Source organism: Xiphias gladius, chromosome 15 (genome assembly GCF_016859285.1).
Source record: "Xiphias gladius isolate SHS-SW01 ecotype Sanya breed wild chromosome 15, ASM1685928v1, whole genome shotgun sequence".
Lineage (NCBI taxonomy): Eukaryota > Metazoa > Chordata > Actinopteri > Istiophoriformes > Xiphiidae > Xiphias > Xiphias gladius.
Window position 1 is genome coordinate 29,213,318 of NC_053414.1, and position 21,446 is coordinate 29,234,763.

At 40.7% G+C, this 21,446-nt stretch overlaps 2 protein-coding genes across 3 annotated transcripts; one reads left to right on the forward strand and one right to left on the reverse strand.

Annotated features, from left to right (window-relative positions):
• Positions 1 to 410: 410 nt before the first annotated feature.
• LOC120800191 lies at positions 411 to 9,102 on the reverse strand. Of its 2 annotated transcripts, XM_040146094.1 has the most exons (12): positions 9,038 to 9,099; positions 8,678 to 8,790; positions 8,496 to 8,574; positions 6,395 to 6,766; positions 5,496 to 5,609; positions 5,272 to 5,386; positions 5,029 to 5,138; positions 4,793 to 4,929; positions 2,925 to 4,654; positions 2,720 to 2,833; positions 2,516 to 2,607; positions 411 to 819 (listed from the first exon to the last, which is right to left on the reverse strand). In XM_040146094.1, exons 2-12 carry the CDS (start codon positions 8,755 to 8,757, stop codon positions 493 to 495), a joined length of 3,270 nt encoding a protein of 1,089 aa, XP_040002028.1. In that variant the 5' UTR covers positions 8,758 to 8,790; positions 9,038 to 9,099; the 3' UTR covers positions 411 to 492. The 2 variants fall into 2 exon arrangements, with proteins under 2 accessions (XP_040002028.1, XP_040002027.1); XM_040146093.1 differs by having other exon boundaries at positions 8,678 to 9,102.
• A 9,184-nt stretch (positions 9,103 to 18,286) lies between these two features.
• On the forward strand, positions 18,287 to 21,245 carry LOC120800392 (group XIIB secretory phospholipase A2-like protein). The gene is made up of 4 exons (XM_040146468.1): positions 18,287 to 18,660; positions 19,915 to 20,003; positions 20,377 to 20,542; positions 20,694 to 21,245. Exons 1-4 carry the CDS (start codon positions 18,390 to 18,392, stop codon positions 20,810 to 20,812), a joined length of 645 nt encoding a protein of 214 aa, XP_040002402.1. The 5' UTR covers positions 18,287 to 18,389; the 3' UTR covers positions 20,813 to 21,245.
• The last annotated feature ends 201 nt before the right edge of the window (positions 21,246 to 21,446 follow it).

Consider the following 21,446-nt stretch of genomic DNA (forward strand, 5'->3'; position numbering starts at 1 on the left):
AAAGCTTTTTGGCAAAAGGTATGGATGAATGAGCAGGTATCTTAATAACTAAAAAGGGTCGATTTTCACAACAAAACAATCCTAATAAAACGTAGACACATACAGGTTATAAAGATGAGCATGTAGAGCTTTGGTTCACACAATATCTACTTTCATTTTCACAGTTTCAACACTGGCGCAAAAAGAACTAGAATGGCACTCAGTAGAGCACATACCTCCGCCAACGCCAAATGTTGACAAAATGGATAAAAATGCCCTGCTTGCAATGTTAAGGGAGGCAGTAAAAAAATTCCAGGATGCGCACAAAAATTTAATGGGCTCTTCCCTGGACCATGCCCCATGCAAACCGGTTTAGTATTTTTTGCGTAATCCTGCTGACAAAAATACAAACCAAAAAAAACAGACATGGGTGAAAAGATAAGCTCCTTGGAGGAGGCAATACTTGGCTTTAATCAAGATTGTTAGTGAGATAAAACACACGTAATTCTAACGTTAACGTTCGAAGTGGAAAACATTGGTGTCTAAAGTCTTAAAAAGGTCCTTGAGTGGTGCAACCGCCACGTTCCCGTTTACACACCCCCTTTCCTCTGAGGTGTTCTTCAGTCTCGGTCGGGTGTGACGCTGCATCAATTGTGTCACTGGTTTGAATGGTAAGTTGTGTGTTCTAGAGTTTTTCACCTGATGTTCAGTTATAGCTGGACTGCTGAGGGTTGACTCAATTGTTGCATCCAAAGAGATTAGAGAGGCCTGAAAAGAGGGCTGGCGCTCCGTTGAGTGCGCAAATGTTTTCTCAGTGGACTGCTGTTGGGAATACTGAGTCTGAGGAGCAGATTAAAAACAATAACAGGAAAACAGGAGAAAGAGGAACGACGTTATCAGCTGCCAAACACTAGCCAGAGAAAGGCAGAATACAAAACAACTCTGACTACGAAGCTTGACAGGCTCATGTGGCCATGAGGACCCCAATAGCATACAAAGCATGTGTGTACATGATAAGGCTGGTAAGATTGTGTATTTTTCTACATTTAATAAATTCCATGAAAAGACCAAAATCAGCAACATATTAATCCAACCAACAACTACTGTTTATGTATCCAAAGCCCAATATATCTTATTCCTTTGTACCAGAGCTTCATTTTTGTCCAAGGAGTATTAAAAACACATAAATGAGCCAAACTGTTATACGTGTTTGTGTTAATATGCTGCTGAAAATAGTGCCCCATAGTGCTCCTAATTGAGAAACATTTGCTAAAAACTACAGTGACCCTTAACTAACCACCTTATTTGACCAATTAGGACTTACAGTGGCATGAAAAAGTTTGGGTACCCTCGGTCAAAATTTCTGTTACTTTCAACAGTTAAATTAATAAAAGATAACCTGATTTCCAAAAGGCATAAAGTTAAAGATGATACATTTCTTTAATATTTTAAGCCAGATCCATTTTTTATTTCCATCTTTTACAGTTTTAAAATGACAAAAAAGGAAAAGGGCCCGAAATAGTTTGGCCACCCTGCATGGTCAGCACTTAGTAACACCCTCCCTGGCAAGTATCACAGCTTGTAAACACTTTTTGTAGCAGCTAAGACTCTTTCAGTTCTTGTTTGGGGGATTTTCGCCCATTCTTCCTTGCAAAAAGACTTCCAAGAATTTGCTGGTATTTAATTGAATCCATTCTTCCCTCTACCAGTGAAATGTTCCCTGTGCTACCGGTATTGCAACTTCATCAGTCCACAGGTCTTGTTTCCAATATACATAAGGCTTGTCTAGATGTTCCTTTGCAAACTTCTGACGTTGAATTTTGTGGTGAGGACACAGGAAAGGTTTTCTTCTAATGACTCTTCCATGAAGGTCATATTTGTGCTGGTGTTGCTGCACAGTAGAACAGTGCACCATCCCTCCAGTATCTGCTAAATCTTCATGAGGGTCTTTGGCAGTCAAACTGGCAGTTTTGATTTGCCTTTCAAAAAATCTTACCAGCTGTTTTCTCTGAAAGTTTTCTTGGTCTCCAAAACCTCAACTCAAATTTCTTAGGGTGCCCAAACTTCTGTATGGTGCTCCTTTCCTTTTTTTTTTTCCCCCCCCGCTCTAAAATTGTACCTTTTGACCAGGGGTGCCCAAACCTTTTCATGCCACTGTATAAGGTATGTCAAGAACTGTCATGAGGAATTGTCAGCTGATGGCATTTCCAGAATTTCATTAATTGCAGCCTCCTACATGACCATAAAGTTGAAAAAACACCTCTCCAAAAACAGTCTCAACACAGACAGACACACAGACACAGACACAGACACACGCACACACAAAACATTAGAACCAGCTATCGAATTTAATGTTTTGGCTGAATGGTGTATATCACATATATATGAAAAAAATTAAGTAAAAGGTAGAGGAATAGCACTTAAGAAATAAAAGTAAACAAAGTGAAAACGAGAGAGTAAAAAATTGTTTCAGGCATTTACTGTCAACTACTGGGTATAAACAGTGGCCCTGTCCTCCTTACAGTAAAATGCCTACCTTGAGCTTATTCCTTCGTCTACTCTTTTTTCTCTTCTGCCGCTGCTTAACAAAGACACACCCCGTGCTGCTTTTGTCCTGCTTTCCGCTTTCTGAAATGCAGTTAAAACACAACAGACTAGTGTTCAGTTCTACCAGAATGACAGCATTTTATACATGGAAATGAATATAAATTACTTTGGCAAGAATGAATACAAAGCATACCTGAAGGTACACTGATCTGAAAACTGTCCTGTTGCTCTCTATCCTGTTGGTATGGGCTCAGGCATAGAAAGAGCGTCTTCAGAACTGAATCAGCAGTGGCTGCCCCCGCAGATTCTGCAGAATGAACAAGGAATTAACAACATATTTTGGCAGCACAAATCTGCCTTTCACACTCGGATTCATAAGACATGTGGCACGTTCTTACCTTTGGGGGATGAGATGTTGGGCAGCTGCTCATGGGCCTGGGTTACAGATGGATCTGCACTGCCACCACAAGGAGTTGGACTGGAGGACATCTCACTGAGAGAATCCGACACAAGGCTACAGACGGGATTCCCCTGCTGCTTTGTAGGCTGATTTACGGGCTCAGATAAATCTTCTTCATTTTCATTTTTAGGAATAGGGGAGAATTCAGGAGATGTTGGCCTGTGAGAAGTTTGTTTGACACCAGTTTTGACCTGCCGTGAGAGAGGTGTCTCTAAATTCAAAGCTCTTTGTTTAGAGTCTGATAACTGAGATTTATTATCAGCTGATTGGTTTGACTCTTGAGAACAGGAGGCAGTCGTTGAATAATCCACCTTAGACTGCACGCATTGGAGAGGAGGAGTAGTGAGAGGGGCCGCAAAAAGACTGAGGAAGGACCTGGCCGAGGCCTGGTCGGGTTCAACCGCAGTTTTTACATGTATATTTTTACTTCTGCAGTGTGCAGACTGTGCAATAGGACAGGAAGATTGAATAAAGCCTTGAGGACAATAAGGGGTTGTTAAGAAATCTGGTGTTGGCTTCAGGCTGTCAGTGATGGGGCTCTCAAAAAGACTATAAAGTGGTCTTTTCTGGGTCTTCTTACATCCAACTAACAAATCACCACATTGTGCCATTTTACTGCACTCTGCTGTGCTTTCATTAGAATAATGTTGTTGTTTTCCAAGTTTCCAAGTCCTAGCTGAACTGGTGACAAGTTCAGCAGGAACAGGAGCTCTACCTTTAAACTCTGAGAAACTTGAAGAGGGACAAAGAGGCTTTACTGAGGCTTGTGAGTTAGATGTCAGACCAGAGAGATGTGGGTTCAACTGTATAGGACATTTGGGAGTAAATGTCAGGCTTCTGTGCTTTGTGGGTGCAAAAGGAAGAACACTTTCACTTTTACAGTTCAAAATATCCATAGGTAGGCATGTGCTTCCTTTCTGATCCCCTTTTCTTTTGGAGGACAAAGACTTCTCTGCCACCGTGGCAGCAGAGTGCAACACCTCCAACTTGACTTCATAGGAAGCTCTTTGAGCAGGTTTCAGGGATGCTAGCATTTCCCCACCTTGTTTCTTGTGATCCCAAGAGGCCAGAGTAAGATCAGGGCAGGTTTTTGAAATCAGGTCAGTGTGCACTTGGAAGGATGATAGGCTGCTGAACATTTTTTCCTGGGATTTATTCGCTTCATTTCTGGTATTTGGAGAGTACAAGACATTCTCAGTTTCTGAGAGCAGAGGATCAGTGAGTTCTCCACACTCATTTTTTGGAGTATAGGTTACAGTTTGTACAGTAGGAGAGGTAGGTATGTGGCCAAAAGTAGAATTTCCCACTGATTTACAGGAGCTGACAGTATCAGTAGCATCAACAGAGTATTGAACTTTGCTTTGGTGTGCAGAGCCTGAAGTGCAATCAGAAGTAGTCTGTGGAACATAGAGAGGCGCAGATTCTTGACTTTCAGGACTTTTAAAGAAACCAGGGAATGGTTTGAATAGCTTAGGTCCAAGCACTGCTTCAACGGAATAACAAACTGGCTCCTCTTGATTAAGGTTCGTTGACAGCAGGCTGTGAGGTTGGGCACCATCTGATGCCTGTGGTGGGGCAGCTGTCTCCATGATATCAGACAGTGGTTCAGTCTGACACAACAAGACTTCCTGCTTGGCATTTTTTTCTCCACTGTTGTAAAAGTTAGGCCTGAAAAATAAAATATCAGGTGAATCCCAAATGACACAACTTGGCTGGATGAGTAATTATTAGATACATTCCAATGCAAGAATTACACTGATATTTTTAGAGAATCACAATGACAGGTGTGAGTTTGTATGTGCATACCTGAGTGGCTGCATTAGTATATCAGGGGTCCTATTTGCCTCTGTAATTTTTGACTCGTCTGTGTTTTCTGGCTGCCCTGATGACTCTTGTTTGGCTTTCTTTGCCAGTTCATAGAGCTCATTTTCCCGTTTTAATGCCTGCAGTCAGGAGTAAACCACACGCCAGCATTTTCAGCATACAGCAATGCATATGAAACATTAATAGAAAATTTCACGACAAGACTTTTACATACACACCTCATCCAACAGTCGGTTAGTTGTCTCATTAAGTGGCTCATGGGAAAACTTGCAATCTGCTCTCTGAGAACACTTTCCTTTTCTGTGGAAGAACTTGCAAGGAAAAGACTGTGCAGCTTAGTAAAGGAAATATCAGATATTAGACAGCCTCCAGTTTCAAACAATTAGCAGTACAACACTCATCACTGAAATGAGTTTAAGACAGAAATCTTGACTAATTATTGCAGTTGAACCAAAGGATATTGTGCATGTATGGGCAGCCCTCCCCTTTTGTGCAGAGTCCTTGGATGTAGAATTTACAAACTTCTTTGATGAGATCATTGTAACCCTGAATATGCTCCAGTTGGCAGTTGTCACCCTGCAAACAGCAAAGGGAAAAAAAAGCAAATTAAGGATGCTGAAGTCTGATAAAATACATTTTTCAAACTAACAAGTAATTTAAGCTTGTCAATTTTGGCGTAACCTGCCTTGATGCACCTTCCCCAAAGGAAATGTCGACAAAGTAACTGTCCATCCACTAACAAAGCATTCTGGTCCTTGAACTCTTGTGTCATGGATCTTGTGGGTTTCACTTGAACATTCTAAGAGAAAAGATTAGCATAAGAATTAGTTTCACAAAAAATACAATTTTTTTTTAAGATGAATGCAACTTCATTGGTCATTTTTTGACCCTTTGACCAAATTCTTAGGGGCATTTTGATCTTTTGCTAGGAACAGTCATTTAACCACTTAAATTTGTGCAATGTAGGAGTCTGCCATATATGATGTTGCTATGGATGCTGCTCTTAGCCTGTAGGCAAATACTTTTTTAATTTGGAAAATAATGTGTCTGTTCCATCAAATATCTCCACTGACACCAGCACTCACAGGGACAAAGCTGGACTAAAACTTAAATAGTTCAGGAACTAAAATTCTAGTTATTATTCAGACATGCCTGTAGCTTTCACTGTACAATATCAACAATAGATTTCCACAGTTAGTTTCTGATGCAAAAATTAAGTAAAATTTGTTTAACAGACTTGTGTAAAAAGCATTTTAGAACCATGCCTCATCTGACCCAGCTTTCGGAACATTACTTTTTAAGCATGTTTGTCAGTATACAGTTGAAAGCTACACAGGAAATGTGGGGAGAGAGAGTGGGGGATGACATGCAACATAGGTCCCAGGCCTGATTTCAAGTCAAGAAAGTCACTCCCATTTGTGGCCCAGTTTTCACTGGACAAACAAAATGACTGATGCTAATATCTCTTCTGCCACAACAGCAGGTGGGCATCACGCAAGTGTCCTTACATTCAAACTCCAACAGATACCAGGCTGATGATGGATAAGATCTATCCTGAAAGGCACTGACAAGTGCTTTCCTTACCTGCTTGCCATCTTTATGTTTACCGTTTCCTCCACCTTTTCTCGAAGTAGGTCTAGTCTGATGGCGTCCACCCCTATTGGTATGTCTTCCCCCATCCTTCCTTTGAGCCTGAGATTTCTGTCTCTCCGTCTTCTTTTCCTGCTGTTGTTGCTTCTTCACATTACGGCTACTTTTACCTTTGTAATTATGACTTTTGTGATACATGTTATTGTGGACAAATTTATGTTCGTTATGTATCACTTCTCTGGCGAAGCCAATACTTGCATGTTCACTACCAGTGTTCTGCATATGGTAGTGTATGGCTTTGGAATCACCGTCTTTAATGGATTTAGTATCGTCAGTCCTGCCTGTCTGGGCCTGATAGCGTTGTTTCTGTGGGAAGAAAGAAATAGAAATTAACTGTTGGGGAAATGTAGAAGTCTATCAATATTGTAAGGTTTATTTTAACCTCTTCAAGTTTGACAAGTCCATGAATTCAAATTCATGTTGTACAGACAAGCGGCACAAGCCCCATATAGCTTCTTTTTCAATTACACTTGAAGGTAGACCAGAATAAAATGAATGCAGTTTAATACAGATGTCTTGCATTAAAGGTTATAATGTTCCATTTTTATTGAAATACCTTTAGAGAGATACTGAGTAAACTTTATGGTCATCCTGGAGGCTGTAGTTTGTACTAGAGGCGTTTCTGATATATTGTCCAATACATTTAAACCAATGACAGAACTCTAAACAATGTTTGTGTAACATTAGACTATTTACGTAATTTTTCCTTAATAGGAATTGTTTCAACAGCCCTCATCTTTATTAGTAAACTTTAGAAACACTGAATTTATGAAATGATTTGTTTTTCTACATGGTTATTAAGATATTTACAGTAGATATAGATGTGAGACTTGAACTGGTTATTGTCCAAACTGATCCCCCTACCCCCTATTTGAACTTACACTGGACATACATTGTTTGTCTCATTTTAAGGTTTCTTTTGGCGTTAGTTTAAAGAGGTGACTGTTTCACCTTGTGAATATGATGCCTGACAAAAAGTTCAATGACCACAATGTTGTATCTCTAATAAACACAGTACTGACAGTAAGTGGGAATTTAACATTTTCTTTTGCATAATTTCATTTTCCTACAAACCTGTCTACTAGGTGTGCAGTAGACAACACTCATTAAAACAAATAAAAACTTTAACATCAAAACCTTCCTGAGCCTAGGCTTTATTGCAGGTCTTTTGTATTAGACTGCATTGGTGTTTGCAAGGTGAATCACTTAAACCGGTAACTGAGTGTATCTACAAAAGTGTATTTAGCAAAACATGTGGAAGATAGAACATACATCCACCAATTCACAGACATGGAGAGAATTCCCCTGGAAAAATCCAATTCATTTCTTTATTAAACTGAAGATGCCATTTAAGCAGTTAAATAGACATCAGAAATTCTGGATAGAATTTGGATCAATTGATGCAGATCAGTCACGTTTTTTGAAAAAGTCAGAAAATATCTGTTGAGAAATTGTGTGTTATGTGCCATAGCAGCTTCTAGGATATAAGGTTCCTATGAGTTGATGGTTACTTTATCTCTGTAATTTCTCTGAATAAAGTATATAGATATTTGGTTAAAATGCTGTTAATAGCAGGTAAAAACCTATTATGAGGCAATGGAGGAGGTTGCGTCACTGACAAAGGATTAATGGCTGATAATCATTGAAGAAATCTTCTTAATGGAAAAACAGACACACATCTTGAGATGACAAGAAGCACAAATAGAGGTAATATGGGAATAACGGACTTTATACTAGACTCAAAATGGCCCCATCTGAATGGAGCTTCGAAATAAAGCCATCAGCAGAACTGCATAAATCACGGAAAAAATATAAATGAATTTCCCAGACGGTTTATTAGGAAAAGAAAATGATGCAGAACATACCTACCTAACATCCCCTCTGATGTAATGGTGCAGCCAACAAAATCTTTCACTCAATCTGACATGTGACATCAATCTTCAACAAATTGACCCAACAAGGACATACAGATTAAATATGTGATGTTAATTTTAAGATGTTATAAAGTTATCATTTTAGTTCAAGTTCAACGCACCTTCTTGTCAGGGCCATTCTGCTCACCCTCGGTTTTTCTCTTTCTGGCATTGCCTCTTTTACCATTGTTACTCTCGTTCCTGTAAACAAAAAGAATGACTAATGAGAAGGTCGAGGAGGGACATTAAAACAAAACCGCTCCTTTAAACACATCAAAGCTAATGGCTGTGTATCATTAAATACCTGTGTTTAAAGGTTCGTTGACCAGGACTCTTGACCTCTTCGTTGACAACAAGTCCGGCGAAAAGGTTTGCAAAGGCCATTTTATTTTTCTCGTCATTTATTATTTGTTGTTCCTTGTGGAAAGAGACATTAAGTTAAAACAACAAACAAACTGCCTAACCCCACTGAACACACGGGAGATGCTAACCAACACTGCACACTGCCTCGCGCACATAAAACTTCAAATGAAAGCCGTCCCAGTCTTCTCCAGGTATCACCTGTCCTAGCCTAGTCCTAGTTTGTCTGTGCAGGCCTTACAAGCCACAACCTCTTCGAGTTGGACTTAAGGTGCAGTCTATCGCGGCTCACATGGCTACATACATCACTCCATCGTTTATGTCTTCTTCCGTGTTAGAGACAAACGTCACCCCCTTGGACTCTACCACACAGCTGGCGCCACCTAGTGATAACGTTTTGTATTGCCAGGTATATTTGGTGATGTAGAAACATTAGCACAGTTCCTACAGTAGCCCAGGACGGACAAACAAACAACTGGCTCTAGAGAGGGTCATTCGCGTTTTTACGTTACCTGAAGGCCACCGTAGGTTCGCCTACTCGCTCGGGGTATTCAGTTGGTTGCAATCTGCAACATCACCGCTAGATGCCACTAAATCTTATACACTGGTCCTTTAAGCACTGATTAAACCAAGTACCCCTCAATGCAGTGTGTAGTTCTGCGACTTTAAGAAGCTTTTGCTTTCTCCATATCTTCTCCATATCCTTTTTTGTCATAAAGTCAAAGAAACTGACTTTGAGGTTATCACAAGTACTTACTGTTACTGATTTTACATTACAACAGTACAACATAACTTTTTTTGTCCTTTTGTGATGTAGCTCTGGGTAAGGACTTCTCCTCCTTGTTTTTTTTAATGCAGATATTCTTTCTTCTCAAAGATAAATTACAGCTCAAATAATTTCTCTGTTAATATGCCTTCCTCTTCACTGAAGACATTTTGAAATGTCCCAGTAGTTACTAGAAAATGCGCAGACCTATGTCAAGGCCAATGTCAAACAACATACACCGTACACCAGGCTTCAGAGGAAAAAAACAAATTAAAATTCCTAGTAAATGATCTGGATCTGCCCCAAAATTTAATGGGTTCTTCCCTTGCCCCTCCACCAAGTTCACTGCAAATCGGTTCAGTACTTTTTGCATAATCCTGCTGAAAAATAAACAAATCAACCAACAAACAGCGACAAGTGAAAATATAACCTCCTTAGCGGAGCTAATAAACCGTATTTTCTCATTTACCTTTAGTTGTATCAAGTCATGTGGAGAAAATGTGGTTTTATTTCAATGGTTTAGGAAATCTGTCTCTGACAGGTCTGCAACCACCTCAATACAGAAAAAGTGGATTCAATTTCATTTGTGCTGCTCTAAGAATTAAAAACAACAACATTTTCTAAAATCAAAAAGCAACAATGTCCCATTTACTCTGGATAATCCACAGACCTCACTGGGAACAGTTTTTTCTTTGGTAAAACAGTCAAAATATAACAGAACAAAACCAATAAAACTCTAAATAAGACAAAAAATTTATTTATTTAAAATTTTACATAATATTTTTAGTGTCTAGTTGTACATGAACCTCTCTCAAACCATAGAGTCGGAGGCTGAGTGTTGAAGGAGCAGGTGGGGTCTGGTAAAGAGGCTGGCTTATATGTGGTTTTAGATGGTCAGCAGGGGTTTTATCTGACATCTTCGGCAGATGTTTGAGCTTTCAGACAACAGCTGGAGGTGGAGGCTGAGGTTACAGGAAGGCTAATGGAAGGCTTCAATGGGAGGGTGGGGTTATATCTTGGAAGGCGATATAACCGAGGCTGGAGCCTGAGCTGAGAGCATAAACTTGCATGCCGACTCTTGGGGGGGGGCTTGTTGGCTACAGCCTCACGTAGACTGTGGCTGTAGATGCTGGCAGACACTACAGGTGGTGCTGGTAGAAGCTGCAGGTTTCAGATGAGGATGGGGCAACTGGTTGTCAGACGCTGTAGGCAGATGTTCAAGTTGCAGTTTGCTGCTTGAGGCTGCGGGCGGAGGCGAGAGGCTGGAGATGGAGTTGGCTGTCAGATGGTAATGGCAGCAAATGAGGCTGTGCCCGACCCTGGAAAACGTTGATGGAAAAGTGGGGCCATTGCCAAATACTTGAGAGTTTGCACATGGCAAAATAGGACTGATGGATGTTGAAATGAGAATGTTTGGTTTTGTCTGTTTTCGAGGTCGTGTGCAGCCAGCAAAGGCTGAAGGTGGAGGTAAGAGCGACCAAAACACTGAGAATTAAGTAATATTTTAAAATGTAGACCCTATCTCAGATCAATTGTTGCACAGCATTCATACGTTCTTATATGAATGTGTTGTTCATCCTGTATTTGCAAAAAATTGTCCTTGATGCATGATCAGTGTTAACAATTTATTTTACAAAACAGTTAGGAAAATTTTAACATGTTTAAATACTTAATTTGAACAAATAAAGGAATTTTTCGACAAAACTAAATTCTTCATAAATAATTAACCTGTGAGATTACATAGTGAGTTTATCTTTATTTTTATCTCAGTTGGCTGCTGGCTGTTAGAGACTGCAAAGGGACGCTGGTCCTGGACTTGGCTTTTTGGATCCTGAAGATGCACATGGAGGCTGTGGCTGAGACTGGTGGCTCTAAATAGTCAGAAAAAGGATTAGGCTGCAGCTGGATGCCAGAGACCACTGTTCATGTCCTATGCTGCACTGTAGCTACGCTGTAACTTTTATTCTGTTGTTTAATGTGTGTATTCTATTTTAGCCTATTTTTATCTTGTTTTATTTGACTCTTTTAAATGCTATTTATATGTGACTTTTTAGGTTGCCTTGTGTTTCTTTTATACTTTGGCTTAATACCTGATACCTTATGTAAACCACGTTGAATTGCCTTGTTTAAATCTAATACACAAATAAACTTGACTCGCCTTGCCTTAAAGGGAAGGGCTTGGGCTGCAACTTACAGGCAGTAGCTGCAGGTGGAGGCTGAGGATTGCTGCTGTGGCTGGGGAGGCAGGAAGCTGTGGCTAGAGCTGGCTGGAACAGGTGGAGGTTGCGGCTGCACTGAAACCGAGTTAAACAAATACAATTGCGTCGTTCAAGGTATTCACCCTCCATTTATGTTTTGACTGTGTTTTAAAGATATTCTTGTTGCTGAATGTTAGCTCACATGCAGTAGCTGCAGATGGAAGCTAAGGCTGAATGCCAAAGGCTGTATGCAGTGGCTGCGGGTGCAGCAGTCCTTCAGAGGCCTTAGGCAGAGGCTGGGGATAAGACTGGCAGGAGGAGGAGGCGGCTGGAGCAGAGACCGGTTTGCAAACGTCTCTTTAGCCGGATGCACGTACTGAGGGCCTGAGAAAACAAAGTTGTAGTCAGCAAAGATCAGCACATACTATAAATGAAACAAGTAAAACCACATTCCTTACACATCCAAGTTTTCCTGTAAACTGTGGTTTAAAGAGACACTCGTCACTTAATGTCATCTTACTAATTGTCATACTGCAGGTGGAGGATGAGGCTGTAGTTGGGGGCTGAGGGTTGAAGGAGCAGGTGGGGGTCTGGTAAAGAGGATGGCTGATGAGTTGCTGCAGATTCTTAGCAGAGGTTTCAGGCTGTGAGTGGAGCTGCACTGGTACTGAGGTACTGTGAAAGGCCAGGTTAAAAGGTTAAAACACAGTTAAACTGTACAATATGCTTGTTATTAAAAACATCAAAAGTCAAATCATGATATTTCAGCAGATTCATTCAGAGGCTGAGGCTGCAATCGGCCCTCTGTGAGGCTCTAGTTGGAGGGTGGGGCTTTTGCTGGCTTCATCATATATGAAGCTTCAGGTGGAGGCTGAAGCAGAGGCTGGCTGACAAAGACTGAAGTTGGATGCTGGTGCTTTGATCCTGAGAAAAGCAAGGTTGTAAAAAACCAACATCACCATATTAGTACAACAAGTAAAATAGTATATTCAAGGTATCATATTAAACTGTTATAAAATGTCATCTTACGGCAGTAGCTGCAGGTGGAAGTCGAGTCGAGGCCGGCTGTCAGGGGCTGTAGGCACAGACTGGTGCTGCAATCGGCCCCTGGAAGTTTTAGGTGGAAGGTGGTGCTGTTGCTTGCTTTCCTAAAACTGCTGAAGCACTCAGGCAAAGACTGGGGTGGAACCTGATGCTGTATGCTAAATATTGGCGGCAGTAGCTGGAAGAGCACCAGAGACTGGCTAAAGGGGCTTTAGGTGAAAGCTGGATCAAGAGATGGATGCTGGATCATGGGCACACTGGGTGGTGCTTGTTAGCTACGGCTTCATGTGTAGACTGTAGATGGCTGGAAGACACTACAGGTGGTGCTGGTATCTGCACAGGCAGAAGCTGCAGGTTTCAGGTGAGGATGGGGCAACTGGTTTTCAGAAGCTATAGGCTGACATTCAAGTTGCAGTCTGCTGCTGGAGGCTGCGAGTGGAGGCGAGAGGCTGGAGACGGAGTTGGCTGTCAGATGGTAATGGCAGCAAATGAGGCTGGGCCCGACCCTGGAAGACGTTGATGGAAAAGTGGGGCCATTCCCAAATACTTGAAAGTTTGCACATGGCAAAATCAGGACTGATGCATGTTGAAATGAGAAGGTTTGGTTTTGTCTGTTTCTAAGGTCGTGTGTGCAGGCAGCAAAGGCGGCAGGTGGAGGATGGTGCTTTCTGAAGGCAGAGGCTAGATGCAGCTGGTAGCTGCTGTAGGTGGAGAGTGAGGGGCAGCTTGGTGGTAGAAGCTGCGGTTGGGTTCTGGATTGTAGGTGTTTGTAAGATGGAGATGGAGGCTCAGGCTGCGTTCAAGTTCTACTCACTACATTGGACTATTTGTGACACTGAATTGGATTTCTCTGAGAATAATCTGGATTAACTATGATGTAATTTAACAACTGTTTTCGGTTTTTGTTTAAGTAAAGGTATTTGATCAATATGATTTCATATACTTTACAGCTATTTCATGCATTAGAATCACTACATTGAGTTTATCTTTGCTTTTTTCCTACAGGGCTCCTGAGGGTCTGGTTCGCCTGAGATGTCCACATCTATAAGAGGTGGATAGATTCCTTCTTCATGTGATTCAACCACTGTCAGGAGTCCATCGGTTCCCTCTTGTATGGTGACTCGTGGATGGTTCAGTTTCTCCAACAGGTGCTGCTTTAGAGACTGTATGGCCGAGGACGCCCAGTTTTGTACCTATGAAGGGTGGAAGACAAAATAAATAAATGAAAAAAAAGATGAATAAATAAAAAGATGAATGTCATTAAAATCATGTTTTGAAAATCGAGTGCCACGGTTTGATGATGATTTCAATAAAGCTGTGATTCTTGGACAAAAATAAAGCAGAATTCATTATCAATCACAATTTACATTCCAAAGGGGGGAACATGTCCACCACTCTTTGCCAAGTCACAGCGATTTAGCAGTTTTGTTAATTTTGCAACATACAAACATACCTCAGCATCTGATCCACCAGAGAGCGGTAGATCTTCTGATACTCTTCTACCGAGTAACCATGGATCGGCAGAGGAATCTCACTCTGCAGGACAACGTGCGCCCAGACACCAGCAGGGCTCAGTTTAGGAGTCGAGGCCTGGGGAGTGGAGATCAAATCCTGGACCTGGGGGAGGTGTGGAGAAGCAGTTGATGGTTCAGGCTTGAGGGTGACTTCTTGGACCTGTACAAGTTCAGGAGTAGCGGTGGAAGGCTGGGGAGTCAAACCCAGGACCTGGGGGAGGTCAGGAGTAGGGCTTGAAGTCTACGGCCTGGGGATGAAATCTTGGACCTGTAGGAGGTGAGGTGCATGTGGTTTTTCTTGGAGAGATGTCAGGCTCTGTCAGACTTTTAACAATAAATTAGCTTAAACAGTGAATTTAAATCTGATACACCGCAAAAAACTGACTGTCAAATTAAAAGACTCCTCACAGGTTCTGTCCATTTTACAGAGGTTTACAGGTACAATGACAATGTTTTCACTCAGTGGCCAAAATGAGTATATACAGGTGTAATTCATTTAAGATTAATTTCTATTCATTGAGGTACCGTCATTATCAGTGTGCAATGTATCCAAGACACTAAAAGTAAGAGTTTACCTCGTTACAGCAGCCTGCAGGCTTTTCCTGAAGCTGGGTGATCCTCCTCTTCCTGCGGCGGGTATTCTCCTCCGAGTGAACAGGCTCGCAGCACTGCAACAACACACACACGTTAGAAAAACCTTCCATTAAGGTGAAAGCAACAAGTGATATAGAATTAATGGAACTGCATTCAAATTTAACAGTTGACGGAAAAAAGTAACATACAATATTTAGCCATTCACTGCCCCAAAATTTCTCCTATACTCTGAATCTGCTGGAAATAACTAAGTACAAGTGCGTAAGAAATGTGCTCAAGCTTCACACCTTCACAATATGCCAAAGCACACATAGGGCTGGAAGAGAAAATATTTTCGATATATTTGCGTTAATTATGTTAAGATATAAAGGAGGGCATTATTGCCGGTTACGTGGTTATTTCATTGTTCTTTATGTAAATCTTGGTTAATTGGTTCAGTGGTGGAAGGGGCTGGTAAATGTGTGGCCCATTTTCACTACTTTACATACTATAGTAATACATCATAATTAATTTGCTGAGCATATTCTTTTATCTGAATCTGCAAAGTAACTAGTGGCTAAAAGCTTCAAAATAAATGTAGTGCAGTACAAGTAAGAGTAACATAAAATGGAAATTCTCAAGTAAAGTACAAGAACCTCAGCACTGAACTTAAGAGCCATACTTGATTAAATGTACTTAGTTACTCTCTACCTCTAATCACTTTAATGCATAAATGTAAGGAAGCTGATGAAGCCTCAGCAGAATGATAAAACTGGCTGGATTACCCACAGTGCATAGCAGGCAACTGCCCCTTAGGCCCCAGAAGGCTCTAGGTTTAACATGCAGCAGTTAGTTTGTGGTAACTTTGCAAATTAGGTTATTGACATCGAACGTACCACTGAAGCACATTTAAACGGAACTGGCAGGGGCCTCAAGACAACAGCTGCAATGACTGTGAGGCCCCGTCTTGCAGAGGGGCCCTGAGCTCAAATCTAGCTTCATAGCTTTAATATTTCACTTGATATTGTTTTTACATTGTGCACTTCACTCATGAATTTGTGTTTAATCAAGTTACCACAAAATACTTGTTAATTATTAACTACTAATACATACACAACACACAGCAGAGCAGGGTTCAATAGAGGCCCATACCTATTTTTGCCCTTGGCCCTTCTGGTGGGTTAATCCAGCCCTGGTCTGACCAACCCCAGCAAATGGACCTACATTATTACCCTTAATTCAATTAGTCAAATTCTGGTGATTTTTATTTATTTATTCATTTATTTTTTCAGATTAAAATAATTCATTTTTTACAGACCTAGTATTTAGTTTGGACAAAGCCTATGGTTTTTCTTAAAGGCTGATTATTCTAAGTAACTATCTATTCATAAAGCCAAAGGAATAACAATACGTGGGAATATTTTTCAGAAATATCTGAGCTTGTTTGTCGCGATTGGGTTTCTTCACTAAAACTGTGTTCGGACGTTTTTTGCAGGGTTTCCTTTGCTCAGACTTTCTCATATTTCGTTAATATCACCCCACAAACCACTTTTAATTCACATTGGCTGCATATTTTAAGGCTTCCGTTAGACTCAATGGCAAAATCTCTAAAAGCCTTAAATCTTACATCTTCCATGCTGAAAGTTGTTTGGTCGGAGGCAGAAGGTCTTTGGTTGAAGTCACGTGGAAGACAATCGTCGCTGGATATGTTTCTTTGACAGAAATCGTCGCGTGAAAATGTGAAAACTTGGCTTTATTCACCGGTCGAGACTTTGTTTCATGTTCAAATGATGCAACCGGACACACAACATAGCAACGTGGAATCTTCCAGGTCCACACAGAGAACATCCTGCTGCAGCTGCAGCATCTCACCACATCCATCTAATGTTTCATCCAGTCAACCCACGCAATTCACTTACTCTGAAAAGACTTTGTTCCAAATCATCATGAAAAGGGAAATCATTTATCTCAGGGTTTCCACAAATTGAGGTGGAGAAAACGCCAGAGGGGCAAACTGTGGCTGAAATAATAAATCACTGAATCCAAATCAACATCCTTTATATCTGTTTTATTTTAAATTCACCACCGACGGGAAGCTGCTGTGAATGCACCATACCAGTGTTTTAGCTCCTAAAATGTTTGGTTTTTTTGATTTGTGCTGCTCAAAGGATTAAAAACAACAAGATTTGTAAAATTCAAAAGCAACATTTGTCCCAGTTACTCTGGATAATCCACAGACCTCTCTGGGAACAGTTTTTTTTTTTTGTAAAATAGGCAAGATATTAGAAATTGCACTCAGAGAGCGAAAACCTCCATCAAGGGCGGAGGTAATAATAATAAAATGAATGATGACTCAATGTCATTTAGCTGCTTCACTTTCAGGGTCCCACCACAATATTGCGCATGCTGTTACACTGTCATGACTTACTGGAACACTTGACTTGGAATAGAGCCATTGCTAATGTTATTATTGACACCTGTGCTTTTCCTGCTATGACAGGTCTAAATGTCTGCTGTGAAAGGGGCCTATAATATTAGTTGGTAAATATGACATCCACCTATGCAAATGGAAGGAGACTCAACCAAACTCTACACAGCTCTCAGTCACTGTTATTTTGATGAGTATGTTAAGTGTTTGTTTTAATCCGTGCCTTCTGCTTTTGTAGCCTTTTCTTGATTCTCCTGTCTTTGCCTCTCCTGTGTTAAGTGGTTATTTTCTGTTTATTATTGTTGTATTCTCCAATGTGAATTGCGCATGTTCTTTGTGCATAATGAAAATTATTTCATGCTGAATGAATTTTTTTTTTAAAAATACAAAAAAGCCAGATTGGTGTGACTGTCAGGCTCCAAACCGATGGTTGTGCATGTGGTGACTGTTGTGTTTTTTTAATGATTTGCTGTTATGTTGCTCTTGAAAAACTCACTCGCTCACTGGTTGAAATTTCTCAAGTTTAGCCCAAAAAGTGTCAAGTTTACAAAATCAAGTGTTGGGGATTTTTCAAAAAAGTTTTCTGTTGTCCCATGATTGACCACATTACAATTATCTTCATTTGCCAACCGTTTTTCCCTGTGAATGAATGAAACACCTTAAGATTGGGGGACACTGGCAGAGATTTGGGGACAAAGCCTCCGAGGAAGCCCCCCCCCTTTTGTCCAGACTATAATTGACAACATTTCTCCTCCCACAAAGACACTTTTCAGAACCAGACAGCAGGGCACAGGGGCAATGCTTTCTAATGTTATAGCAAATCTGGTTTTTACTCAATGCTAATGTCACGAGAGATCATGTCTAAAGTGAATGGGATTAAAATGTAATTGAATCCCTTTGGTTTAACGGTGAACAAACACGCACACACTCATCAATCAGCGAGAATGATAAAAGCTCAGACATGTTAAAAAGACAAGATAGAAGCTGGACTTTGTTCCTCCACATATGAGGCCGTCCCTGTGTCTGGCTCAAAGTTCAGGTCACGCAGACAGTTTCAGTATTGAGTGTGTTTGTGTTCCCCCCTCAGTCTCTCAAGTCTAACTCTGTTCGTACTGAGCTGTCCGAGCTTCAGGATGACCCGCTGGGCGCTTCTTGCTCCCCTACTGCTCCTGCTGGGTCTGTTCATCCACAGTAGTGTCTGTCAGGAGGCTGAGGACTCAGCAGCAGCAGCACCACCACCACCACCAGGCCAGGCCCCTCATGGCACGCAGGCGGAGGACGAGAATGAAGAGTGGGGACTGAACTCTCTCAGAGGCGGCTTTGAGGCCGTCGGCGGGTACTTTGACTCGGTGCTAGAATTCATGGGCGGACGTGATGGGGTGTGCCAATACCGCTGTAGATATGGTAAGTCTGTTAGACAGAAAAGTGGCATCATGCAGAATGGTCTCAAGTTAAAATTATACTGATATTGACCTTTTATCAGTCAATGTGGTCTGGCACTGATATATCTTTTTGTTTTTTGTTTTTTTGGAATTTCATCTGAACTGAAAGCCAGAAATGTGTAATATAGTTTCCTCTTGGAAAAATCTTCTGTTCCTGGTTTAACTCACATAAAGCGTTTCACTATGGTCCAGCTGATGCTGTTTCAAACGATAAAATTCTTGGGGGAAACACAATACTTTATCTTTTTTGGACTGAAAATTGCCACATTTATAGATATTGAATATTAGCAAAAAACAGTCAACAATCAGCATCTTCTAACCCAAAATTACATGTGCAAAGCATACATGGGTCTAATCCAATGACAGCCTTTTAACTGACAGATTTTTCACAATATGAATCTTCATTTGAATGCACTTTAGACCAGAGACTCTCAGCTTTTAACATATGTGTTTCGTACTATAAGGGGAGACATTAAAATCTTATATCAGAATTGCCAATTTATATATTCTTTTTTTTATGTCCAGTGATTAAGATGTAGAAGTGAAGCATATTCTCATTTAAATTTGGTTTTAAATGTGGTTTAAACATTCACATTTTTTTTTGATTTAACCAGACGATAATGTTGATATTAGCTATATTATTAAAATTTAAAAACTACATACATCAATTACATCATTGCTCAGGATAGGTGATTTATTAAGAGTACATGCAATGGATAATCTGTTTCTACACAAATGCTCCTCTGTTGCTCTTTGATAAATCATTTAGTGAGATAAATAAAAGTATATTGTACTTAATAGATAATGCGTTCATATCACCCCATAAACTTAAGTGGTTACTGTCTGGAAATTGCCCATTTAGATTAAAATGCAATAATTTAAACATACTTTACCATACGCTCATACTTAAAGATACTTAATAGGATTTAGTCAGGCTGATACTGTAACCTCCCACTTATCATCGTTATCATCTGGGAGTGGGTCTGCAAATGGACTGTGAACCCAGCATGATAGGAGAGGTTTCATGTGGTGACTAGGGAATGTGTCAAATATCATGCCAGTGGATATTAACCAAATTAGTAACCTTTGTTTCTCTATGTGCTAACATGGATCTGCTTTGAAACCCACGTGGTTATCAAACAGAATCCAGCACATTTTTCTGGCCTGTTGTGAAACATGAGCTACATCTGATACTTCGCTTTGCTTCCTCTCTCAGGTAAAGCTCCTCTTCCTCGTGCTGGATACCAGATGCCAGAGCCTAATGGATGTAGCTCTTACTTCTTTGGACTTCCTGTTCCAGAAGGGGTATGCTTCTTCTGACTATTCAGGGCAAATGCATTTGAAAATGTAATCAATACTGATACAAAAAGCTGAATCTATCTTCCAAAGGGGCTGTACAAAAATGATTGGGGTGGGGAAGGTGGCTAAAACTTGTTTGACTTTTTAAAAAGCAAGACATGTATTGGAGCTTTATTTTAAAGTCCCCCACTCCCCAAAATTATTTTCATACTGCCCCTAAAATGTCCAAATATCCAGAAAAGTCTACATTTGGCTGATATGTATGATCAGTCTTTAGTCGTAAGCAAAACTAAGCACCTGTGACCTCCCCACAATTGCATACCCCCCCACCCACCCCCACCACCACCGCCACCACTTGACCACCTTTGTTGTGTGCCAGATGGACATGGGCATCCCTGCCATGACCAAGTGTTGCAATCAGCTGGATATGTGTTACGACACCTGTGGCTCCAACAAGTACCGCTGCGACTCCAAGTTCCGCTGGTGCCTCCATGGCATCTGTTCTGACCTCAAGAAGAGCCTCGGTTTTGTGTCAAAGGTTGAAGGTCAGTAACCTCTAACCTTTATTTTATTCGAGGCGAACCCCTTTCACATTTCTCAGCACCATTCGGCTTGTCATCTTTAATAATTCACTACAATAAAAATAAAGCATACTGTACTACTTTCATCCTTGTCTCTTTCGCTTTCTCTCCTCAGCATGTGAAACTGTAGCAGACACCTTGTTCAACACAGTGTGGACCCTTGGCTGCAGACCCTACATGAACAGCCAGAGGGCAGCGTGCTACTGTCAAGGAGAGGAGAAAGATGAACTTTAAAGATCGATGCTCAAACCACTCTTCTATTTATAAAACAGCATCAACAAGGGCAACATCACAGATGATGGTGCTCCGATTTATAGTGCTGCAAAGACTGCGTGACTACTTGAGTAATTTATTCGGAAGGTCTTGTTCTTGTTTTGTTCAAAGCCCTTATTCGACTTTGCAGTTAAAATTTGGATGTTATTGTTAAAAGTTTAACTGCACACTGAGTTGCAAGCCAGATCTATATTTGTTTGTTTCTAGCAGTGCATTTATATCTGCTGTAGTGCTGTTATTAGCAGCTACTCAGCTGCTAATGCGTTTGATTCTAGTAAAAAAGGAAAAATGCTTGTGGCCTGAATTCCACTTTACAATGTAAAAAGACAGCCTAGTGTGCATCCCACTACGAGTGTGTTACCATGTCACACTGAGGATAGTCCACTGTATGAATAAATGTTATTGACACATACTTGCATGTAATTTTTTCATTTACTGGTGTACTACAGGCAGCAGCATTCACTAGCCCTGAGATCAGCACACTGCATTAGCCAATCAACAATAGATACTACTTGGTACTCATAACAGTTTAAAAAATATAATAATGATAATTTATGCTATGAAAAAAAAATTGTATGAATGAAAAACTGTTATT

Coding starts and splice junctions, on each gene's coding strand:
- LOC120800191 (XM_040146093.1), bottom strand. CDS start 8,757: ATGGCCTTTGCAAACCTTTTCGCCGGACTTGTTGTCAACGAAGAGGTC. Junction 5,387..5,495: donor TTTGGGGAAGGTGCATCAAG/GCAGGTTACGCC, acceptor TGCTGTTTGCAG/GGTGACAACTGCCAACTGGA. Junction 4,930..5,028: donor CTAACCGACTGTTGGATGAG/GTGTGTATGTAA, acceptor TCCTGACTGCAG/GCATTAAAACGGGAAAATGA.
- LOC120800392 (XM_040146468.1), top strand. CDS start 18,390: ATGACCCGCTGGGCGCTTCTTGCTCCCCTACTGCTCCTGCTGGGTCTG. Junction 20,004..20,376: donor GACTTCCTGTTCCAGAAGGG/GTATGCTTCTTC, acceptor GTTGTGTGCCAG/ATGGACATGGGCATCCCTGC. Junction 20,543..20,693: donor TTTTGTGTCAAAGGTTGAAG/GTCAGTAACCTC, acceptor TTCTCTCCTCAG/CATGTGAAACTGTAGCAGAC.